Here is a 20,816-nt window from a genome sequence, read left to right on the forward strand (position 1 = left end):
AGTACTTTCTATCTTCTCAACTTTTAGGCAATCTCTTGTCTCAACATCCAACAATTACAGTGTGAAAAAAATAAGGTTTGAAGTCATATGTAATTTTTTTTAAAAGGACCAAATAAATATATAGAGTAAAACTTTAGGGAGCATAGTGAAGTTTTTGGCACCCAAGTTTAAATGGAGTTTTTTTTTTGTTAAATTTGAACCTTTTTTTAATTTAATTTTTTAACTAGAAACTAAAATTTTATTTTGCAAAATTATCCTTAATTTACCACTGAAATATTTACTTTTGATATGCAAATTAAAGGAAACCTAAACATATGAAGTCATGCTAATCAGAAAGAAAAAAGTTTAATTAGTGAAATGAGAAAAAATATGCATTGTTAATAGAAATAACACACCTAGTTGACACAATAAACTTGACCTAATTCCAGGTATAACTTGAATTTAAAATTAATTAACTTGTATAAAATGTATATTTTGATATTTTTAAAGATAACTTAGATGAATGGTAAAAAAAAAAAATATGATTTGGATTTTAAAAAAATTCAAAATGATATTTTTTTAAAAAAATTGAGATAAAGACATTAGATCGATCCAAGCTTCGCAGTTTAACCTGTCAAACGTACAACCCAGATCATAAAATCTATAAAATTTAACAATTTTATTTTTTTAAAAAAAACTATTTTTTATGTAATGATATAATAACAAAAATATATTCTTTCAAAATTAAACGCTAACCAAAAGTTGAAATGTTTATTTAAGACTGCAGTAACCTCATAAAAAGCAAAATAAAATATATTATAAAAATCATTAAAAAATCAATCAAATATCAAAGAATGAAATTGAAAAAAATCCAAAAACATATTCAAAAAAATTGAAAGATAGAATTAAAAAAAAAATTATTTGACATTATTATTAAATCAGACCCAACAAATCAACCTTAAAACCTTCCGACAAGATTCTTTGCTCAATTTTGTTTTAAAATTAGCACATATAAGATTTATTCATATGTAATCAAGTCTATTTGATGGGTCTAAAAATAAAATGAACGACTAGTAAAAACATAATTTGACTTAATTTTTTTTAAAACTTCACGACTTAACTTGTCAAACTTGCATCATGGATTCTATTAGGTTTAAAGATGTTTTTTTTAAAAAAAAATATTTTTTTATTTAATGACATGATAAAAAAAAATAAACATTTTCAAAATTAAGTATTAATCAAATAACAAAATGTTTATTTGTGATAATCTCAATCAAAATAAATTATGATAACCAATTCAAAATAAATAAATATTAAAGTATAAAATTGAAAGAAAAAGAAAAAAAAGCATTTAATGAAAAGAAAAAAAATACTTGGAAAGAAAAAAATAGAAGATAAAATTAAAAAAAAAAGTAACAACCAACTTAAAATTCAATCAAGAATGAATATATAGAAAAAGAAAAATACGTGAAAAAAAATAAAAAAAACACTTATTAGAAGCCCAGTTTATTTAGTGTAGTAGTTGATAGTGTGCTTAAAAAAGAAAGGAGAAATGTCAATTTAGTCCCAAACATACAACTCCATTATCAATTAAGTCCCAAACGTTTTAATTTTATCAATTTTGTTTCAAAGACGATCTATGATTAACAAATTTCGTGTAATTTGCACATGGTTTTCTCATGAGTAGCTAGTGCATTCTGAACTAGAAGGAAAGAAACCAAAACCATTTACATTTTACAATCCTTTTCACAGATAAACTAAAAAACCAATCCTTATACAAGTTCGGATAATAAGATACAAAAGAAACTAGGTTGCCATTCGACAAACTCTTACTTGTATTCTCTTCTCCTTCTTTGCGAAGGAAACAAACTCAGTCCACAAAACAAACTCCCCCTCTAACAAAACTTTCTGGATCAAGAAGCCATTGGATTCTTGGGGAATCATGGATTGTGAAAAACACGTTAGCTTTGAAAACATTTACATATATGCTTATCGATCCCAAGAACGCTTAGTATAGTTGTACATTAATATCGAAACGAATTAGTTTCTGAAAGCAGTCACAACTGTCGAAGAGGGACTGCTTTCATGGAGGTTGCGGAATCACTAGAGAAACACGAACCAAGCTAGGAGGGAAACAAGTTAAAGCACAAACCAATTTACATGGTGCAGTGGCAGCTGGTGAAAAAGTTATAATCATGGTGGTGGACATTTAGCTGCTTCAACCAGGAACCAGCAGCACTTTCAAGATAGATCATTCTTTCATCATCAGATGTCTCTGGGTTTATCCAAAGACCCCCTTGCATTTTGTACGTGGCCAGACCAAACGGGGGAAGGGAAATCTCACCATTTCCTTCTCCCTTTTGCTCACTTCCGGCTCCATTTGCTTCAATGTCATCATCCCCATTGACACAATCTGCAGAATCGAAGGCCAACAAAGGTGAAGAAACTTAAAAGCATTGGTGACAACAATTGACTCTAAAATGGATAGATGTATAGCGAAGAGTAGATTGATCTGCAAGGCCATGGAACAAATCAAGCCAAAAGTTCCCACATTGGATAGACATGGAAGCAGACAGCAATGAGCAAAACAAGAATTACAGCCATGAAAAGTCTACAACCCAATCAACTCCTGATTTTCATTCGTAGGAGCTGTTTAATACCTATTTACATCAATAATCAGAAAGGCATTATCAAATGCACTGCTTTCAGTCTACATTGTAAAGCATCAGACGTTATAAAACACAAGGATGGCAGTGCAAGAAGTTGAAACTGTGCTAACCCAGGAAAGTTGATATCAGCAATTCCATGTCATTTTGGATAACCATGTTAAAAAATGATACTGAAAGAAATGAGACAAAGATGCTTCGTTCTTTGAAAATCGAAAAAGCCAGACAAAAATGTGGAAATAAATTAACGGTGCAAGATTAAGATACCTTGGAATGATGATGACAGTGTATGATAAGTCAAGAAGCACGTTGACAAGTCCTTATCGTTTCCCTGAGATGGAATATGATATATAGGGTACCTAATCAACAATCAAGACCGTACAATTACTACAACCTTTTTATGGATAAGAAAAAAGCTGGACTCACAAATGCAAGAACTAATAACTTTTACCAAGCAACTGCCATCCAACTTGCTGGAGAAAGATCCACGTTCTTAAGTGTCATTAATCCCGGATTATTCCTTGATAATTCAGTTACCTGAAAATAACTAATAAATCAGCATGCATGCACCTAGGTAGAAATAAAGACAAAAGCATATCATTTTCTAGGGATTTATAGGGCTGTTACTGCTAAATCGAAATCAATTACTGGAAGAAAAAAAATAACCTTATGCATAAGTGGAACCCTCCAGTAAGGAGAAGATATCTCGAAGTACTGAAAGTACAGATAGCCAAGCTTATCCCTCATTGACAAACAACCCTCATGGTCATAGCTGGAATCCTCGGAAATGGTATCCCATGTCTTGCTGGAATTGTTGCTTAGAGACCTGGACGGTTTATGACTCATGCTGTCATCGCTCCAAGAATCACTTTCAAGTTCGACAACGTCATTATACTCTCTGGAGTTCCTACAAGAAGAAAAGCGGGGTAGCTCAACTTAACTGCCGCAAATCATCAGAGATAACGGAACTGCTATATATCAGCTAAAGTTTTGGTAGATAAAAGATGAATAGAAAAAAGGTTACAAAACCTGGAAGCCACCACCGACTTATTGCTGTAAATCTGAATGGCTGACAGGTAAGGGACATAATATTGCATAATGGTGTCGCCGCTGCTCAATACTACTTGGGTGCCAGCACCATATGCGCTCCATTCATCGTAGCAACCCCATAAATCTCCCAAAGTGAAATATTCAATCATATCCTTGGTACCAGGTGGTTGCCATAAGCTATTTAGATCATGAATGCAGCTCTGCAGAGTATTCAAGAAAGCAAATTTTCAAGATTACCAGCAGTAGATGTTCCAAGAGCATGTACAAGGCTAACCCACCAAGGAGAGATTTTGTTCCTTTTAGAATTAAGATTAGCTGGCTGTTTTTCCTTATCTTTGGAAAAATGAAAAAAAATCTTATAGGTTTCTATATTTTCTTTCTTGTGTTTTTATATGCTTCTACGCGGTTATTGAATAGATTAGTTAAAAATAAATTAAAATAAATTATAATTTTTAATTTTTAATTAACTAAATATTAAAAAATAAAATTTTAAAAAATTAATTAGAAAAAAATAGTCAAGTTTACCAAATTATTTTGTTAAATCTATGATTTGAATTATAAAACCGTAATAATCTCATAGAAAATAAATTAAAATAACTTAAAAATATAATTTTCAATAAATTTAATATTAAAAAATAAAATTAAGATTAAAAAATTAATAAAACATGACACAAAAATAATTTAAATTAACTTAAGATTATATAACCTTATAAAAAATAAATTATAAAAATTATAAGATTTAATTAACATTTTAAATTTATGGTGTTTAAAAAGTAAATTAAATAATTTATGAAATTTAATTATTCAATAAACTTAGTATTAAAAAATAAAAACTAAAAAAAAATAGTAATTCATGAGAAGGGCTAAGGCTGTAGTGGTAAGCAGATAATAAATCACCTCGTTATCTTTTAGGTTTTTTATTTTATTTTAATGGGTTGCAAAAGAAACTGCAAATTGAGCGCGAAGCAACACACAATGAGTCCATAAAGATCCTGGAGTCAAACAACTACACAAGAAAGACCATGCATGTGTGTGTATGCGGCGGGCGCTATATGTTTGGATCTGGTAAGCGATATAAAAAGATTCCTAATCACACTGCCACGTGCCCAGGACCAATCCATCCATCATCCAGGGCAGGGGCCCAGGGACTGTGACATTTTGGCTTAAATTAAAAAGAAAGAAGAAGAAGAGCTGGCACTTAGTCACTGCCATCAGCATCAAAAAGGACTAAAATTCAAAAATTCATTACTAGAGATTACAACTTTTATCTGTTTGGACTCTTCCAGAGTACGTTAGGTTGTATTTATTTTGGTGGTTCAATCCGGTCTTTAAATTAATTTTTATTCTAAAAGGTATTAAATTGGTTTTTTAAAATGTTTTTTATAATTTTTATGTATTAAAGTAAAAGGTTTAAAAAATTAAAAATATATATTTTAATTACAAAATATTTTTGCAAAAAGTTAACCCAATCTAAGAGTTGCAGCAACGGGAAACACATGGCAAATAACTCATGCGGCTGTAAAAAAAAAAGATAGAAAAAGGAAAGAAAGAGACAATCATCACATTATCCCATCTCTATAATGTGTGTGTGTGTGTGCGCGCGCGTGTGAGTGTCTTTCAATTAGAGGATGAGGATATTCGCGGCATCCGCCAAGTATTCTGCTGGAACTGGATGAGGCCATTTTGAAAACGGGCCATGCCCGGTTACATCACGACAAATCATGTCAATCTACTTAGGCCCACACAGTACAAGAAGAGGAGTCATGAATATTATTAATACGTGGCCAATCTCATCAGTCATTTTTTGTACCTAAAAGTAAAAAAAGAGGAAAGTAAAAAAAAGAAAAAAAAGCAGAGGTCATCGACATCTCCCCCAAAGTAAAGGCTGAACAGTTGAGATCAAATATAGCAGCAGCGTTTCTTTTTCTTTCCTTTTTTCCTCTTCAATTTATAGTTTCCTTGATGAGACACAAACAAAACAAAAAAGCCAAAAGAGCCCAAAAAAACATTATTCTAATTAAATAGAGTATATTATATATGTATGGACAAATTAAGAAAACGACGATTATATTTAAGAGCTAAATGGTAAATTGTTAAAATAGTGGATTATGAATTTACAACCAAATAATTCTTCCAATCCTAGTGTTTCAATAAATAGAAGAAAAGGAACATCTAATTAAAAGAGAGAGAAGAAGGGAATTAAAGGGCACATTAATAATTATACAGCAAGGACTCGGTACCTGAGGAAGGAATTTAGAAGGAGGAGTTGGAGTTACACATTGAAGAAAGCGTTCGAGATTGGAGGGGTGCCGCTGCTGGGTTGTTGAAGGCATCAACACAGACCACGATGACCTTTCTCTACCACCCATGCCCACCATGATGATGATACTAATTCACTGCTCGCCAAGTACTCTTCTTGAGTCGAAGTTAGCTGGGCAGTATAAATAAGAGAGAGAGAGAGAGAGAGAGAGAGAGAAGCAGGCTGCAGGCAGGCACTATTAAGAGACACCTCAAACTAGCTATTTTGGCGATTTCTTCGCTATTATTTTAAACCCCCCACCCCCACACATATAAATACACGTGATCTTAAAGAGGGAAGCAAAATATCAAACCCCAAATTTTGTTTCATTTCTTGCACAGAAAGAGAGCTCTCCTAGCTCGAGAAATAAATTGATATCAAGACATATAAATACAGATAACAGCAAGAAAAAATGCAGAAGAAAACGAAGGATTGGCTGACAGACAAACCAACGCCTTAATTAACTCTCTAATTTGCTTAATTTTCGTTGCAGCTTTTAGCTACTAGGGCGTATTAGCTGCTTTAATTAATAAAATTTAGTTCAAACCGAGATCAGATGTTAATTAATCAATCAACAGTACTCCTACATATATATATATATATATACACACACGCTACTAGAACTAATGTATACAATTACAATTACGCAATTTTATATTTAACTAGATACATGACCTGCACATTTATTTTACATAAAAAATATTAAAAAAATTAAGATTTAAAAGTATTAATTATTTCTGTAAAATAATATTTAAGAATCTTGGTTTGGCTATAATGTCTAACTTAAGTGTAATATTTATAATATTAATAATAATATTAAACTTGTATGACCCCAGTTTAAGTGGTTTTGGTTGTAATACCAGACATAATAGCATTGGATAAAGGTCTGACAACATGGTCGTGTCATAAAAATATAATAATTAAATAGATTAATTAAAAAACTAACAGAAAAAAAAACTAATAAGAAAAAAAAAAAAATCAGAATCAATTGGGTTAACTTGCCTAATCAAGTTAACTTGTCAAACATGAGATTTATATCATGAAAATGTGATAACTAAATAGAAAAAAAAATTAATATTAATGAACTAAACTTTTTTAAAAAAGTTTAATTAAAAAGGAAAAAACAAAGAGAAAAATACCTACAGAAAGGAAAAAAATCTGAATCAATTAGGTTAAATTATCAAACTCGAGATCCGTGTCATGAAAGCCTGATAACTAAATAGAAAAACTTTAATATTAAGAAACTATAAAAAATAAACAAATTAAAAGCATAAGTTTTTTCACTATGGATTGCACTGTGCTATAAATAGTAAAAGGCTTAATAAAAAAAAAATAAAGGCATATACCACAGATTAATTTATTTTATTGCATAAAAAATACTAAAATAAAAAAGTATTAGGTCTTTCTGCAAAGATATACTCAAAAGCCTTGGATTTATCTGTAATGCTTGATCCAGGAATGTTATTTATAATATTAAACTTACACGACTTAAGTTTAAGTGAGTCTAGCTGCAACACCAAACCTTGAAGTATTAGATGTGAGTTTGAATGTAAGTTCATGTCATAAAAATGTAATAATTAAATAGATTAATTAAAAAGAAAAAATAAAGTAAAAAACCAATAAAAAGAAAAAACTAATGAAGAAAAAAAATAATCTGAATTAATTGGGTTAACCCTTCAACCCTATGATTCACGCAATGAAAGTTTGATAACTAAATACAATAAAATAATCAACGGGTTCACCCAAAATTAACTGGATTAACCTATTAAATCCAGAATACCTGTCATGAAAGTCTTATAATTAAATATAAAAAAATTTAACATTAACAAACTAAACTAAATGAAAAAATTAATTAAAAAGAAAAAAATTCAGGTTTACTCGTCAAATCAGATTAACCCATCAAACCTGAGATTAAACAAAAAAATTTATTAAAAAAAACAAAAACCATTAAAAAACAAATAATATAGTGTTTCATTTAATTTTTAGTATATATTGTAATATAACATAATATAATAATAATTATTATTATAATATAGTAATTATAATAATATAATATATTAAAGATGGGAACGTTAATTATGATTATAATATAATATAATAATATAATATATTAAAAATAAAAAAGTGAAAGGAGTGGAAAAACTATAGTTTTTCCACGTCTTTTAATATATTGTTAATGATTGTTTTTTAATTATTTTTATTTAATAATATATTTAATAATTTTATTTTATTTTTTAAAAATAATTTTTAATATTAGTATATTAAAAAAATATAATTTTTAAAATAAAGTAAAGTAAAAAAATAACTTTTTTTAAACAATAAAACATTTTCAAAAATACTTATACATGTTATGATTGGCTTCTCTCTCTAGTCTATTTAATATTTTTTATTAGATATTATTATTTTAAATAGCAACAAATTATAAAAATCATATTTAAATTATGTTATTTCATTAACTTTTTTTTAAAATAAAATATGCTAAAAAAAAAACCTCGTCACAGGGGGACTTTTAGCTTTCTAAAATAATTTGGTAGATTTTTTTTAAAAAGCAAAACATGGTAGAAAAGGTATTTAACACAATACAACTGCGTTTTTTGAATATCAATTTTATATATAACCACTTTTACAAAATATTGTCTGTTTTAAAATATATGTCCCATCCAAATGAATTATTATGCGCAAAAAATAAAAAAAAATCCTATGAAAACGAAATAACCAGTGAATAAGATTCAATATCTCATGGACAAGAAAAAAAGAAAGATAAACTGACATAACATGACATAATAGAGAAATAGAAGGAAAAAAAAAGTAATGAAAAATAGTCACTGAGATATACTAAAGTTTTATTTTTATATATCTAATATTATTAGAAAAAATTTAAAACATAATTTTAACTACATCCTAAAATATTATAAAACAAGATTATAATTGGTTAAAAATTTGATTTGGATTTAATTTAAGATTTATTATTACTTTGAATTTATTTAGTATTATGGTAGCCGCTTGGTTGTAGTTTGAAAAATATTATTTTATAAAAAATATTTTTAATTAAAATTGATATGATATTTAATTTGAAAAATATTATTTTATAAAAAATATTCTTAATTAAAATTGATATGATATTTAGTTAAAAATATAGTTGAAATCGAAGTTGAACAAAAAATAATTTAAAATGTTTGGTTAAAAATGCTTTTTAAATTAAGATTATATATATATTTTGATGATTTTTAATTTAAATATTATAAATTTAACTACTGCTGTTACATCATAAAATAAATAATATTTATTATAAAATAATTTTTTTATTATATTAAACTGTCTATAATTCTATAACGAATGAAATATATCTGATAAGAACTATAGTTTCATGAGTGCACATCAATATCAAGTAAAATATCATTAAAAATAAAAATAAAATTACAATCAAATTCTATAAATATTATGACATTAAATGATTTTTTAAATTTATATAGTGGTATTAAATAATATAAAATATTAATTTTTTAAATAAAATATAATTAAAAATAAAAAATTACTTTGATTTTTTTTTATTATACTGGATTGTACCAGATTCTATAAATTTTTAACTTTAAATTGAGACTGGTCCGGTCAAAATAGTGGATACAGTCTCCATCATTTATGTTTACGTAAAAGAGAAAAGAAAAACAGATGAAAATTAATGGTCTGTAAAATATATATATATATATATATATATGGTTTGTATTAACCAAATACGCTTCTTGTTATTGCCATGTTCCGTTATTAGCCGCAGTGTCAAACGATCACAAATATTTTTTAGTTATCTCATCGAGATATTTTTAAATATTATTATTTATATGCTTGGAACACGTGCTTGTTTCAATTTCATAATTCGATATCCCTCACCGCAGGACCAGTGATTAATAACGGATGTTTTGTAGGCTTCTCTCCTACATAAATGTTTTCTTTCGAGGGGGAGAGCCAGTCCACTTCCCATGCTCACTCTTTCTCTCTCCCACTCCAGGGGGGGCCGTAATGATTAATCATGGCCTGGAGACAGAGTTCGCTCCGATATTTTTACAACTCACCGGCTCGTCAAAAATTCGTACAGACTTGATGCTACAAGGAGGCATGGTTTGTCCATGAAAAAACAAAAAACACCACATTAATTTTACTATTCCAATTTTTTTTTTTGGAGGGACCGCTGCTATTTATTTTTTTTCTTGCGATTTTCAGACCGATAGAATTTACACCCAATTACAGCGTCGTTTTTCAAAGTTTTCCAATCCATAGAGGCGGAGAGAGACACTTGAATGCAAGGATCCCTTCAAATCAGCTAGCAATCTCCTTGGACGACTCATTGAAGATAATGATTTTATTTATTTTTATGTTTTAAAAATATTTTTTAAAAATTTATATTTATATTTTTTTTTATTTTAAATTAATATTATTTTAATATACTGAAGTCAAGAATAATTTTTAAAAATAAAAAATATTTAAATAATTCTTAAATAAAAAAATATTTTTAGAAGCAATAATAATTACATTCTCAAATACCTTAATATAACAGTAATTATCATTAAAATAAATTTATAATGCTTGAGAAAGAAATTTTATTTTGCTCTTTTAAACTTGAAAAAAACATTATACGAGTTAACATAATTAGTCATGATTGGAAATTGGAATCATGTATTATTTTGAATATCTTCATTCATCATTTGTTGTTTTGCATAATAAAAATTGTCCCCGCTTTCAATTTTTTAATGGTCTTAAATTTGTTGCTCGCAATTATTATCAAATCAATAACATTTGAGTTCTATTTTTTTTTGAGTTATGGATTTTTTTTAACTATTCTGGCCACTTATTTGAGTTGTGGATAGCAATTTTCATCTCACATGTTACATATTAAATTTTGCACTCATCTTTTTATATAAATTAAAAATTAAAAAATATTTTTCGAATTATTTTTTATCACACAATCTAGCACCTTTATAATATGTAAATGGTGGACCCGGGAAACTTTTACAATAACTCCACAACTTTTTTTAACATGCAAAATACAATAATATTTTTCATGTCATCCACGGTTTCTTTTTCCTTTCTTTCTTTTTCGGACAAAATATATAATGGTCGAGTGTTTAAATGTTTGACATCCTATCGCTTAGTTGTCGTGTCACTGTCACATAATCATTCAACAAACATGTCATACACATCTGAGCCATGTCGGCCATGCATCCACGAACATACAAAATCTCATTTGATTATCACAATTTTTATAATTCACCTATTGATTTCTTAAGAATAAATTTTAACAAGTTCCATTATAAAAATTTTCAAAGCAAAAAAGATCAATATGTTATTAATACATTTTTTACAAAGAGACTTATTCCTAATTATAATTTTGTTAGGGTGCCATTAAATTTAAGTTTTGCAATTTGCCTCCTATATAATAATGCCACGGCAACATCATTTTTTTTTAAAGAATCATTTAGATTTCTTTACTCTCTAAGCTATAAATTAATATAACTAACAAGGATATTAGTCCTGAATATTACTTCCAATCATCTCCATTTATTAACAATTAACTTTGACATTGGAAATTAATATTAAAAAAAAATGTTGCTTCCTAAGACTCATTTGCACTATGAATAGGTAACTGTGAAAACCACAATATTTCTATCTCTTTTTCCCCACCTCATTGTAGTCCTGATCCTTTCATCTTTTGGTTGAAGCTTAGAGCCCTCTGTTTTCACTTTTCACCATTTATTTATTTATTTAAATTATCATGTCCAGCCCATTAGTGTACTTTATTTATCCTGTGTTTTAAAAGATCTTTTATCTTCGGCTTTATAATTATTTCAAAACACTAATCATCCCTACCATATAGTATTTGAAAGGGAGAGCATCTCCAAGGCAATATACTGTTTTGAAGTGTCAAAATATCAGTATGGCATTTTAAATAGTACAGATATGGCTCTGTTCGCTATGTATATCAAACGAAAAGAAGTCGTTTGAAGAGCGAGCTAACCGCATTCAAGAGGGAGAAAGAAATGCTTCCCTTTTTCTTCCAGGGGTTTGAAGTTATTTTTCTTTACATGGTCGTTTTTAATTGGTTTTTTATTAGCCCAACTTTATTGGATCTCGTTTTTCTAATAAATACACGCGTATAAATTGAAAGTTTTGATTGGTTGACAATGATACAGGGGACAATTTTTATGGCCCACTTTCGGAGCTCACTAAGAATACTGTTTGCTATAACCATCAATAAGGAGACCAATTTTATATGTTTTTACTATGATTTTCCTGGCAGTTTGAGTTGCTGGTTTTCGATTTAAAAAACAAGTTTTTCAAAACAAAAATATAAAGAATATCAACCAAACAAAACGATCCGAGTTTTAACTTCTAAGTTGTTAGGTTTTGGTTTGCTCGCTTAAATTAGAAAAGTTTCAACATGCAGCAGGCAATAGAATAATCAGTGCTCTAGTTTCTCTAGTCTTCGATTATCCGTAAAGGGGAGGAAAGCCGGGCCTGGAACTCGAGGCTAGCTACAACTTGTATCTCTAGCCCACTTTAAGCTTCTTAAATCAGAGGGACTTGCGTTTTCATTGCTGGGCATTTGCCTTCCATTTCCAATTGACAATGGGTTCGGTTTCAGATGGTACTGGCCCAACTACATTTTCTCCACGAAGCCTAATAAGGGCGTTTGCTTGTCTGGAATTGATTTTTTTTTCCTATCATGAAAAATTATTTTGATATATACTCAGTTATTTCATGAAAATGAACTGGAAAAATAATATATTTAATTTAATCATTTTTTAAATACAAAAATTTTATAATTATCAACTTCCTTTTGAAGAATGAATTATTTACTATAATTGTTTTTCAATTAGTTGATTATTTGTACTTTGTATGCATGATGTAAACGAAATTCGATAATTGTAATTTCACACATAGCTGCCACAGTTTTTAAAAATCAATTTGTTCTTGTTCTCTAATTGCTTGATGTTTTCTTTTGAAATTAAAATTCATAATAATATTTTATTTATTTATTTCCATTTAAGATCTTTTAAGAACAAATTATTATAAAAGAAAACAAGTAATCATCCTCGATATGGTATTATTTTACTGGGCTGTGTGTTGAGAGGAAGAGAGGTGACGAGTCTGACCAAAGTAATGGGCTGTTGGTGTGAAAGGGAGAGAGGTGATGGCCGAAGTGATGGGCGGTAAAGAGTTACTCCTCCACTGCTACCTAACTAGTCACTCTCATCATTTATTATGGAGGATGGAGGTGTTTAGAAATGTAATAATCATGGTAATTAATTTTGAAAATGTTTGTCGTGTAGAGGCAAGCATAGTCTAAAATACACTTAAACCAATCATGTCGTAGAAATAGAAGATGAAAAACTAACAACTGGGTTTTTAAATGGGGGTCGGTCTTGAATTAAATGCTGCTGCCACCATCTACCAGAACTCATTTATTGGATAATAATGGGAAAAATGGTGTAGTCTAAATCTTGTTGATGCATCCAATATCTGCTAACCAATTCACTCGTATCATCATCATCATCATCATCATCTTTTCTTTTTAAGAAGATTACGATCTTCTTGTTAAAGTATTTCTTTCACAATTCCTCTAGCTAATTCGATGCATCAACTTTGTTATTCGGTTATGTCTGAGATTACTCGAATCTAATCGATTCTTGAAGCTAGCTAGCTTGCTTGGTAGCTGGATCTCAAACATGACCTTTATGTGAAGTTGAAAAGTGGTAAAAATTGTGTTGCAGCTTGCTTGGTGTCAGGTTTTTTGTTTTGTCACACCAAAGACGACAAAGCAAAAGTAACCGAGTTGTTGATCTGTTGAGGCTGTTTTTGCATGAGACTTCGTTATTTTAACCTACTCTATTCCTCCACCGGTCAAATTCACACAATATATACCTCCAGCTGCATCTTTACCTTAGCTTGCTAGCTCAATCCTCTCTTGCGTCCCATCTCTCTCCTGATCAAGACAAGCTATAATAATATACATATAAAGGATGGCGAAGAACCCATCAACGAATAATGTAACAATGGAGATAGAGGCAAGCATGCCATCAGAGGTTGCAGATGGAATAATGGTAGGATTGAGTCCTCTAAGCGAGACCCTTTGGAGGGACAGAACCAAGACAGAATTCGTAGGAGATGTGTCGGCAAGGCTTACATGGAAGGATCTGACTGTGATGGTTACCCTCAGCAATGGAGAAACACAGAGGGTTTTGGAGGGACTTACTGGCTATGCAGAGCCTGGAACTCTCACTGCACTTATGGGTCCTTCTGGCTCTGGCAAATCCACTCTCCTTGATGCTCTATCTAGTCGCCTTGCTGCTAATGCCTTCCTCTCTGGAACGGTTCTCCTCAATGGTCGCAAAACCAAGCTCTCTTTCGGGACCGCTGTCAGTACTGACTACACTAGCTAGTAGCTCCTACTCTTCTAGTTTCATTTCTATGTTTCTTACTCCATACTCCACATATATGCACTGTTTTTCTAGCTCTTAATTAATTAAGTTACGTGTAATTAATCACTAGCACATGTTTTGTAACATAGTTTAAGCAATATTATTGTATGTTCTGTTATTCCAAGAGGGAAATTAATCAGAAATTATTAATTAATTATAATATCCTTTTGAACTTAATTAGGCCTATGTGACACAAGATGACAACTTGCTTGGTACTCTGACGGTGAGGGAAACAATCTCCTATTCAGCTCGGCTACGTCTTCCTGATAAGATGCCTTGGTCCGAGAAGCGTGCCTTGGTTGAGAGTACCATATTAGAGATGGGTCTCCAAGATTGTGCCGATACTGTTATTGGGAATTGGCATTTGCGTGGGATCAGTGGGGGAGAGAAGAGAAGGGTCAGCATTGCTCTTGAAATCCTGATGAGGCCCCGACTGCTCTTTCTTGATGAACCAACTAGTGGACTTGATAGGTGCATGTTTCACCTCTCATGGCAGTGATTCTATTCTGTTTCCTAACATTCCGTTTTTTTTTTGTTTTTTGTTTTTGATGAAATCATGGCGTTCCCCTTTCCAATTCCTTCATCAGACTCTAATAATTATTTGATAATTTATATATGTGGCAGTGCTTCTGCTTTCTTTGTAACTCAGACCCTCCGCGGCTTATCTAGAGATGGCAGAACTGTCATTGCTTCAATACACCAGCCTAGCAGTGAGGTTTTTGAGCTTTTTGATAGACTGTATTTACTTTCAGGAGGCAAAACTGTTTACTTCGGTCAGGTTTCAGAGGCATATGAGGCAAGAAACGTCACTTTCTTTTTATTTTTTTGGTTTAATCTAAATGGTCATTTGATCCCTTTCATTTAATTCAAACTGTTAATCATTTTTAGCTCTTTCTTACAGTTCTTTGCACAAGCTGGCTTTCCCTGCCCTGCTTTGAGGAACCCTTCTGATCATTTCCTTAGGTGCATCAATTCTGACTTCGACAAAGTGAAGGCTACTTTGAAAGGGTCCATGAAACTGCGGGTATCTCATTTTCTCTTAATTAATTGTTTTCGAATTGTTTTTTTTTTTTTTTAATTTAAAAATGAAGTTTCAATTCTGATTCTTTTTTTGTATACTTGAGCTTTCTTGTGCACTAGCAATTTCTTAAATTTAGAGGCTAAGGACATATTATCGACTTGCATCTATAATATTAATGACAGAAATGATGAGATGATATTAAAAACACAGTTCTTTTTGTTTTTTTTTTTCATTGAGAAAGACTTCATGTAATCGTTAAGCCAACTATTCAAAATTGACGAGTTCTAGCCATAGGCTATTATAATTTAAGGGTCTGGATGAGTGCTAATATTGGGCAATTAATGATTGTATTGGCTTAGTTTCATCTCTTCCTTCCCGAAATTGATTCTAAATCTCCATGTTTGTATATATCTTCCTCTCTTTGATTTGTTGCTTGAGGTCTGATTGATAATTCACTTAAGCAACTTATGTTTCTGCAAAGTTTGAGGCAAGTGATGATCCTCTGGAGAAGATAACCACGGCTGAAGCTATCAGAACTCTGATTGCTCACTATCGAACTTCTCAGTACTGTTATGCAGCAAGAGAAAAAGTAGAGGAGATATCCAAAGTTGTAAGTGATTTAATTTCGTGGTGCTTCTCCAATTTGCAATCTGATCAATATTTATCTTCACTGATTTAATTTTAGCGAGGCCTTCTCTTCAACTGTATAGGCTTCAAATTAGTAGCTAATTGGTAATTGATGTCTGGTCGCAGAAAGGAAATGTGCTAGAAGCAGGAGGGAGCCAGGCTAGTTTCTTGATGCAGGCCTTCACTTTAACAAAGCGTTCATTCATCAACATGTCAAGGGACTTTGGGTATTACTGGCTTCGACTAGTGATTTATATTGTGGTCACTGTCTGCATTGGAACTATCTATCTCAACGTGGGGACGGGTTACAATTCTATACTGGTACTGTTAATGAAATATATCAATCCTATGCTCCTAAGCGTAGTTAGTTGCTATTTAGGAGGAGTAAACATCTTCTCTTCTAACTAAATATACTTGTTTCTCTCGATTAATCTGGAACAGGCAAGAGGGTCGTGTGCCTCATTTGTCTTTGGTTTTGTCACGTTCATGTCAATTGGTGGGTTTCCTTCCTTTGTAGAGGAAATGAAGGTAATTAATTACTCTTTTTTTTTTTTTTACTCGGGCTCACGAGTTACGTACAGGTGCCTTATCAAGACTGCTAATCAATAATGATGGCGCTTGCTAGTTTAATTTTTTTTTTTTTTTATCGTTTCGCAGGTCTTCCAAAGAGAGAGGCTAAATGGGCACTATGGTGTGGTCGCATTTGTGATTAGCAACACCATTTCTGCAATGCCATTCCTGATAATGATAACTTTTATTTCTGGAACTGTTTGTTACTTCATGGTCCGCCTTCATCCAGGATTTGAACATTATGTTTTCTTCGTGCTGTGCCTTTATGCGAGTGTCACCGTAGTTGAAAGCTTGATGATGACCATAGCCAGCATTGTCCCTAATTTCCTCATGGGCATTATCATTGGGGCTGGAATTCAGGTTTCTATATTTATGTATTCTTCTGTTAATTTTACTTGCAATAAATAAATCAACTAACTGCGTGTTTTCTTCATGTCATTGTCAGGGAATATTCATGCTAGTATCTGGGTACTTTAGGCTCCCAAATGACATACCAAAGCCTGTGTGGAGATACCCAATGTCATACATTAGCTTCCACTTCTGGGCTCTACAGGTAACACTGAACCTGCCTGCCTGCCTGCCTGCCTGCATGCATGCATACATTATATCGATAAATCCTAAGATCTTTACGTAGCTGAAAGCAATTAAAGAGGCATATCTATGTATGCGTCTTCAGGGACAATACCAAAATGATTTGAAAGGATTGCTGTTCGACAACCAATCGCCTGATCTTCCCAAGATACCTGGCGAGTACATACTGGAAAACATATTCCAGATTGATGTGCACCGGTCCAAATGGGTAGATCTCAGCGTCATATTCAGTATGATTGTCATCTACCGCATCATCTTCTTTATCATGATCAAGATCAGTGAGGATATTACCCCTTGGATCAGGGGTTACATAGCAAGGAGAAGAATGCAGCAGAATAATGGAACTCAAAATACAACAGTTGCTCCTGATGGTCTCATCCACTCACCTTCTTTGAGGAACTATGTTGCCAATCGTCCAACTGAAATATAGATCAAGGAATGTCGAAGGCTAATGGATTAATGTATCATGCTTAATTTCTTTCAGTTCAAACAGACCATATTATTACTGTTGTTGTTTGTTGAAGAGCATAAGTTATATAACCTTTGTTTCAACAATAGGCTACAGAGCTGGTTGATGATGCTAAAAATTACATTTGGCAGTTCGCTATGTACTTACAAACCAGAGACAAATTCTGTAATGCCTTGGTTATAAACGTAAACTCAGTACCTTTTAAAGCTTAGCTTTTTAAGGATGACACGTGGCAAGATTATTTCGAAGAACATGTTTATGTTCTAAAAACCAACCAATTGAACAAAATTTTCACATAGCTAATCATGCTTTTTTTAAATAAAAAACGATTTAATGGATGAAAGAAATGAATTAATATCATAAAATCATTTGAAGATTGAAAATGTTTCATAATTTTAGAGGTACGTCTCTACACAACAATGCTCGGGTCGTTATTAGATTTCCACCCAACAATGCTCAGGTTGGCATATGTATTTACTTGGAGTTCTCGGGTTGATAGGTATTGCTCTATTTATGATACGGTATATAGGTATTAAAGTAGGATTTCACAAGTCGGTATGTCTTGCCAGACAATTGCTCTAGTTTATAGGTATTTTCCTTAGAGTACTTCATCGATAATTATCAAGGATTTGAGGTTTTAGGATTTGGGGGATTTGGGAAATGGGGACTTGAGGTTCGGGGTTTTTGGGTATAGGATTTAAGGTTTAGAGTTTTTCAGTTAGGGTTTTTGATTTTGGCGTGTTGACTTACGAGTTTTTAGTTAAGGGATTAGGGTTCAGGTTAATGATTTATGGTATAGGGTTTTAGGGTTCAAGTTTAGGGTTTCGGGTTTAGGGTTCTGGTTTTAGGGTTCAGGGTTTCAGGTTTATGTTTTCGATTTAGGGTTTATGGTTTTTGGGGTTTGGGGCTTCAGATTTTAGGGTCTAGGGTTTTAGGGTTGGATTTAGGGTTTTAGGTTTGGGGTTTTGGGTTTTGATGTTTTGGGTTTGTGGTTTCGTGTCTAGGGATTAGGGGTTAGGGCTTTTGATTTTTGGATTTTTGGGTTTGGGGTTGGGGTTTAGGGGTTTGGGTTTGGACTTTAGGGTTTAGGGGTCTAGGGTTCAGGTTTAGGGTTTAGAGTTTGGGTTTAGGGGCTAGGGGTGTAAGGTTTAGGGGTTAGGGGTTGGGGTTTTAGGGTTTAGGGTTTGGGTTTAAGGGTTTAGAGTTCAGGGTTTAGGATTTAGGGTTTAGGGTTTAGGGTTTTAGGGGTTAGGGTTTAGGGTTTAGGGTTTTAGGGTTTAGGGTTGCTGAAAGCAATTAAAGAGGCATGTCTATGTATGCCTTTCAGGGACAATACCAAAATGATCTGAAAGGATTGCTGTTCGACAACCAATCACCTGATCTTCCCAAGATACCTGGTGAGTACATACTGGAAAACATATTCCAGATTGATGTGCACCGGTCAAAATGGGTAGATCTCAGTGTCATTTTCAGTATGATTGTCATCTACCGCGTCATCTTCTTTATCATGATCAAGATCAGCGAGGATGTTACCCCTTGGATCAGAGGTTACATAGCAAGGAGAAGAATGCAGCAGAAGAATGGAACTCAAAATACAACAGTTGCTTCTGATGGTCTCACCCACTCACCTTCTTTGAGGAATTATGTTGCCGATCATCCAAATAAAAGGTAGATCAAGGAATGCCAAAAATTAATGGATTAATGTATGATGCTCAATTTCTTCCAGTTTAAACAGACGATATTGATATTGATATTACTACTACTACGTACTTGCTAAATATATAGAACAAGTTATGCACGTGTTTCAACCATAGGGTGCAGGTTGATGATGACAAAAACTAACTTTTGTCAGTGTAATGTGTACTTACAAACCAAAGGCTCTGTCATAATGTGCATTTGGCACTGCGAATTGTGAGTTTGTGAATCAATTTCAATCAAGTAAGGGAAGGGAAGTGAAGGGAAGGTAAGGGATCCTGAATCGTTAATATTCTGTCAACGTGGAAAGAAGAAATATAAACTTGAAATGGCCTCAAAAACTCCGCCGTACATTGCACTAGTAGAACGCTGGCCCAAAACCTACGCTGTTGTTAGGAATGGGATCTTTCAATTTAAGGTCTTGTGACTTTTGTGCTCAAATTTATACCCTTTAAAAATTATAGCTAAATTATGTCAGAATATTGTTGTTTGGAACTCGAAGGTATTTGACTTGTGAACTGGAAAGCCATGCCAACGTTGGAGAAAATCAAACCTTCCCCGTTTGGAATATAGCGGAGGCAGGCTATTTTGCTTCTCAACGTTGCAATTACATATTTTATCCTTATAAAACTCGATGAAGGTTTAATTAGTCAAAATAAGAATAACTTTACTCTAAAAATGACCAAATAAGAATTAATAAAAAGAGGTAGCCAAGTAAGATATTACAGCTTAGAAAAATATCAATAAGAGAAAAGTGTGGATAATGAAAATATGTAACTTGGACTATTGTTTTTGTTAAATTATGATTTAGGAAAATTAGATTTTTTATATTAAAAGTAAATTAGATTTAGTATAAAAAAAGAGGTATAAAAAGGGTAGTTTACCTTTACATTTAAGGTTTGGAATTTGAGATTTGAAGTTTAGGGTTTGTACGGTATTAGAGTTTGAGTTTTGAGGTTTTGAGGTTTGAATTTTGAGGCTTGAAGTTTAAGGTTTTAAAGTTTTAGGGTTTGAGATTTAGGATTTAAAATTTTAGATTTTGGGTCTAGGGTTTGGGTTTTAGTGTCTAGGATTTAGGGTTTTTGGCTTTAGAGTTTTGAGTTTATGATTTTGAATTTATGGTATAGAGTTTCAAGTTTGGGGTTTCTTGTTTAGGGTTTAGAGTTTCAGGTTTGATATTAAAGGTTTGAGGTTTAGGGTTTCGGGTTAGGGTTTTAGAGTTTTGAGGGTTTAGAGTTTTAGAATTTTCAATTTAGGGTTTAGGGTTTAGAGTTTCTGGGTTTAGGGTTTCAGGGAATTCGGGGTTCGGGGTTCGGGTTTGGGGTTTTGGGGTTTTGGATTTGGGGTTGGGGGTTGGGGTTTAGGGTTTCGGGTTGGG

General features: G+C 32.0%; 2 protein-coding genes across 4 annotated transcripts; one reads left to right on the forward strand and one right to left on the reverse strand.

Moving 5' to 3' along the window:
* Window positions 1-1,651: 1,651 nt before the first annotated feature.
* LOC105140815 (uncharacterized) lies at window positions 1,652-6,433 on the reverse strand. The gene is made up of 6 exons (XM_011047810.1): window positions 5,936-6,433; window positions 3,675-3,895; window positions 3,312-3,552; window positions 3,097-3,182; window positions 2,913-3,004; window positions 1,652-2,392 (listed from the first exon to the last, which is right to left on the reverse strand). The coding sequence occupies exons 1-6, from the start codon at window positions 6,071-6,073 to the stop codon at window positions 2,136-2,138; spliced, it is 1,035 nt and encodes a 344-aa protein (XP_011046112.1). The 5' UTR covers window positions 6,074-6,433; the 3' UTR covers window positions 1,652-2,135.
* Window positions 6,434-13,530: 7,097 nt separating this feature from the next.
* LOC105140816 (ABC transporter G family member 11) lies at window positions 13,531-19,632 on the forward strand. Of its 3 annotated transcripts, XM_011047814.1 has the most exons (11): window positions 13,531-13,677; window positions 14,044-14,402; window positions 14,647-14,936; window positions 15,090-15,261; window positions 15,367-15,489; window positions 15,968-16,096; window positions 16,240-16,434; window positions 16,555-16,641; window positions 16,771-17,043; window positions 17,129-17,236; window positions 17,360-17,952. In XM_011047814.1, exons 2-11 carry the CDS (start codon window positions 14,058-14,060, stop codon window positions 17,702-17,704), a joined length of 2,067 nt encoding a protein of 688 aa, XP_011046116.1. In that variant the 5' UTR covers window positions 13,531-13,677; window positions 14,044-14,057; the 3' UTR covers window positions 17,705-17,952. The 3 variants fall into 3 exon arrangements, with proteins under 3 accessions (XP_011046116.1, XP_011046115.1, XP_011046113.1); XM_011047813.1 differs by lacking the exons at window positions 13,531-13,677; window positions 17,360-17,952 and adding an exon at window positions 19,071-19,632 and having other exon boundaries at window positions 13,684-14,402; XM_011047811.1 differs by lacking the exon at window positions 13,531-13,677 and having other exon boundaries at window positions 13,684-14,402.
* The last annotated feature ends 1,184 nt before the right edge of the window (window positions 19,633-20,816 follow it).

Source organism: Populus euphratica, unplaced genomic scaffold (genome assembly GCF_000495115.2).
Source record: "Populus euphratica unplaced genomic scaffold, PopEup_1.0 scaffold109.1, whole genome shotgun sequence".
NCBI lineage: Eukaryota > Viridiplantae > Streptophyta > Magnoliopsida > Malpighiales > Salicaceae > Populus > Populus euphratica.

Excerpts from the sequence above, each read along its gene's own strand:
- LOC105140815 (XM_011047810.1), bottom strand. The coding sequence starts at position 6,073 with ATGGTGGGCATGGGTGGTAGAGAAAGGTCATCGTGGTCTGTGTTGATG. Across the intron at positions 3,183-3,311 it reads GGGTTCCACTTATGCATAAG|GTAACTGAATTATCAAGGAA; the intron begins GTTATTTTTTTT and ends AGTTATTTTCAG. Across the intron at positions 2,393-2,912 it reads ACTGTCATCATCATTCCAAG|ATTGTGTCAATGGGGATGAT; the intron begins GTATCTTAATCT and ends TCGATTCTGCAG.
- LOC105140816 (XM_011047813.1), top strand. The coding sequence starts at position 14,007 with ATGGCGAAGAACCCATCAACGAATAATGTAACAATGGAGATAGAGGCA. Across the intron at positions 16,097-16,239 it reads TAGAGGAGATATCCAAAGTT|AAAGGAAATGTGCTAGAAGC; the intron begins GTAAGTGATTTA and ends GTCTGGTCGCAG. Across the intron at positions 17,044-17,128 it reads TCATTGGGGCTGGAATTCAG|GGAATATTCATGCTAGTATC; the intron begins GTTTCTATATTT and ends TGTCATTGTCAG.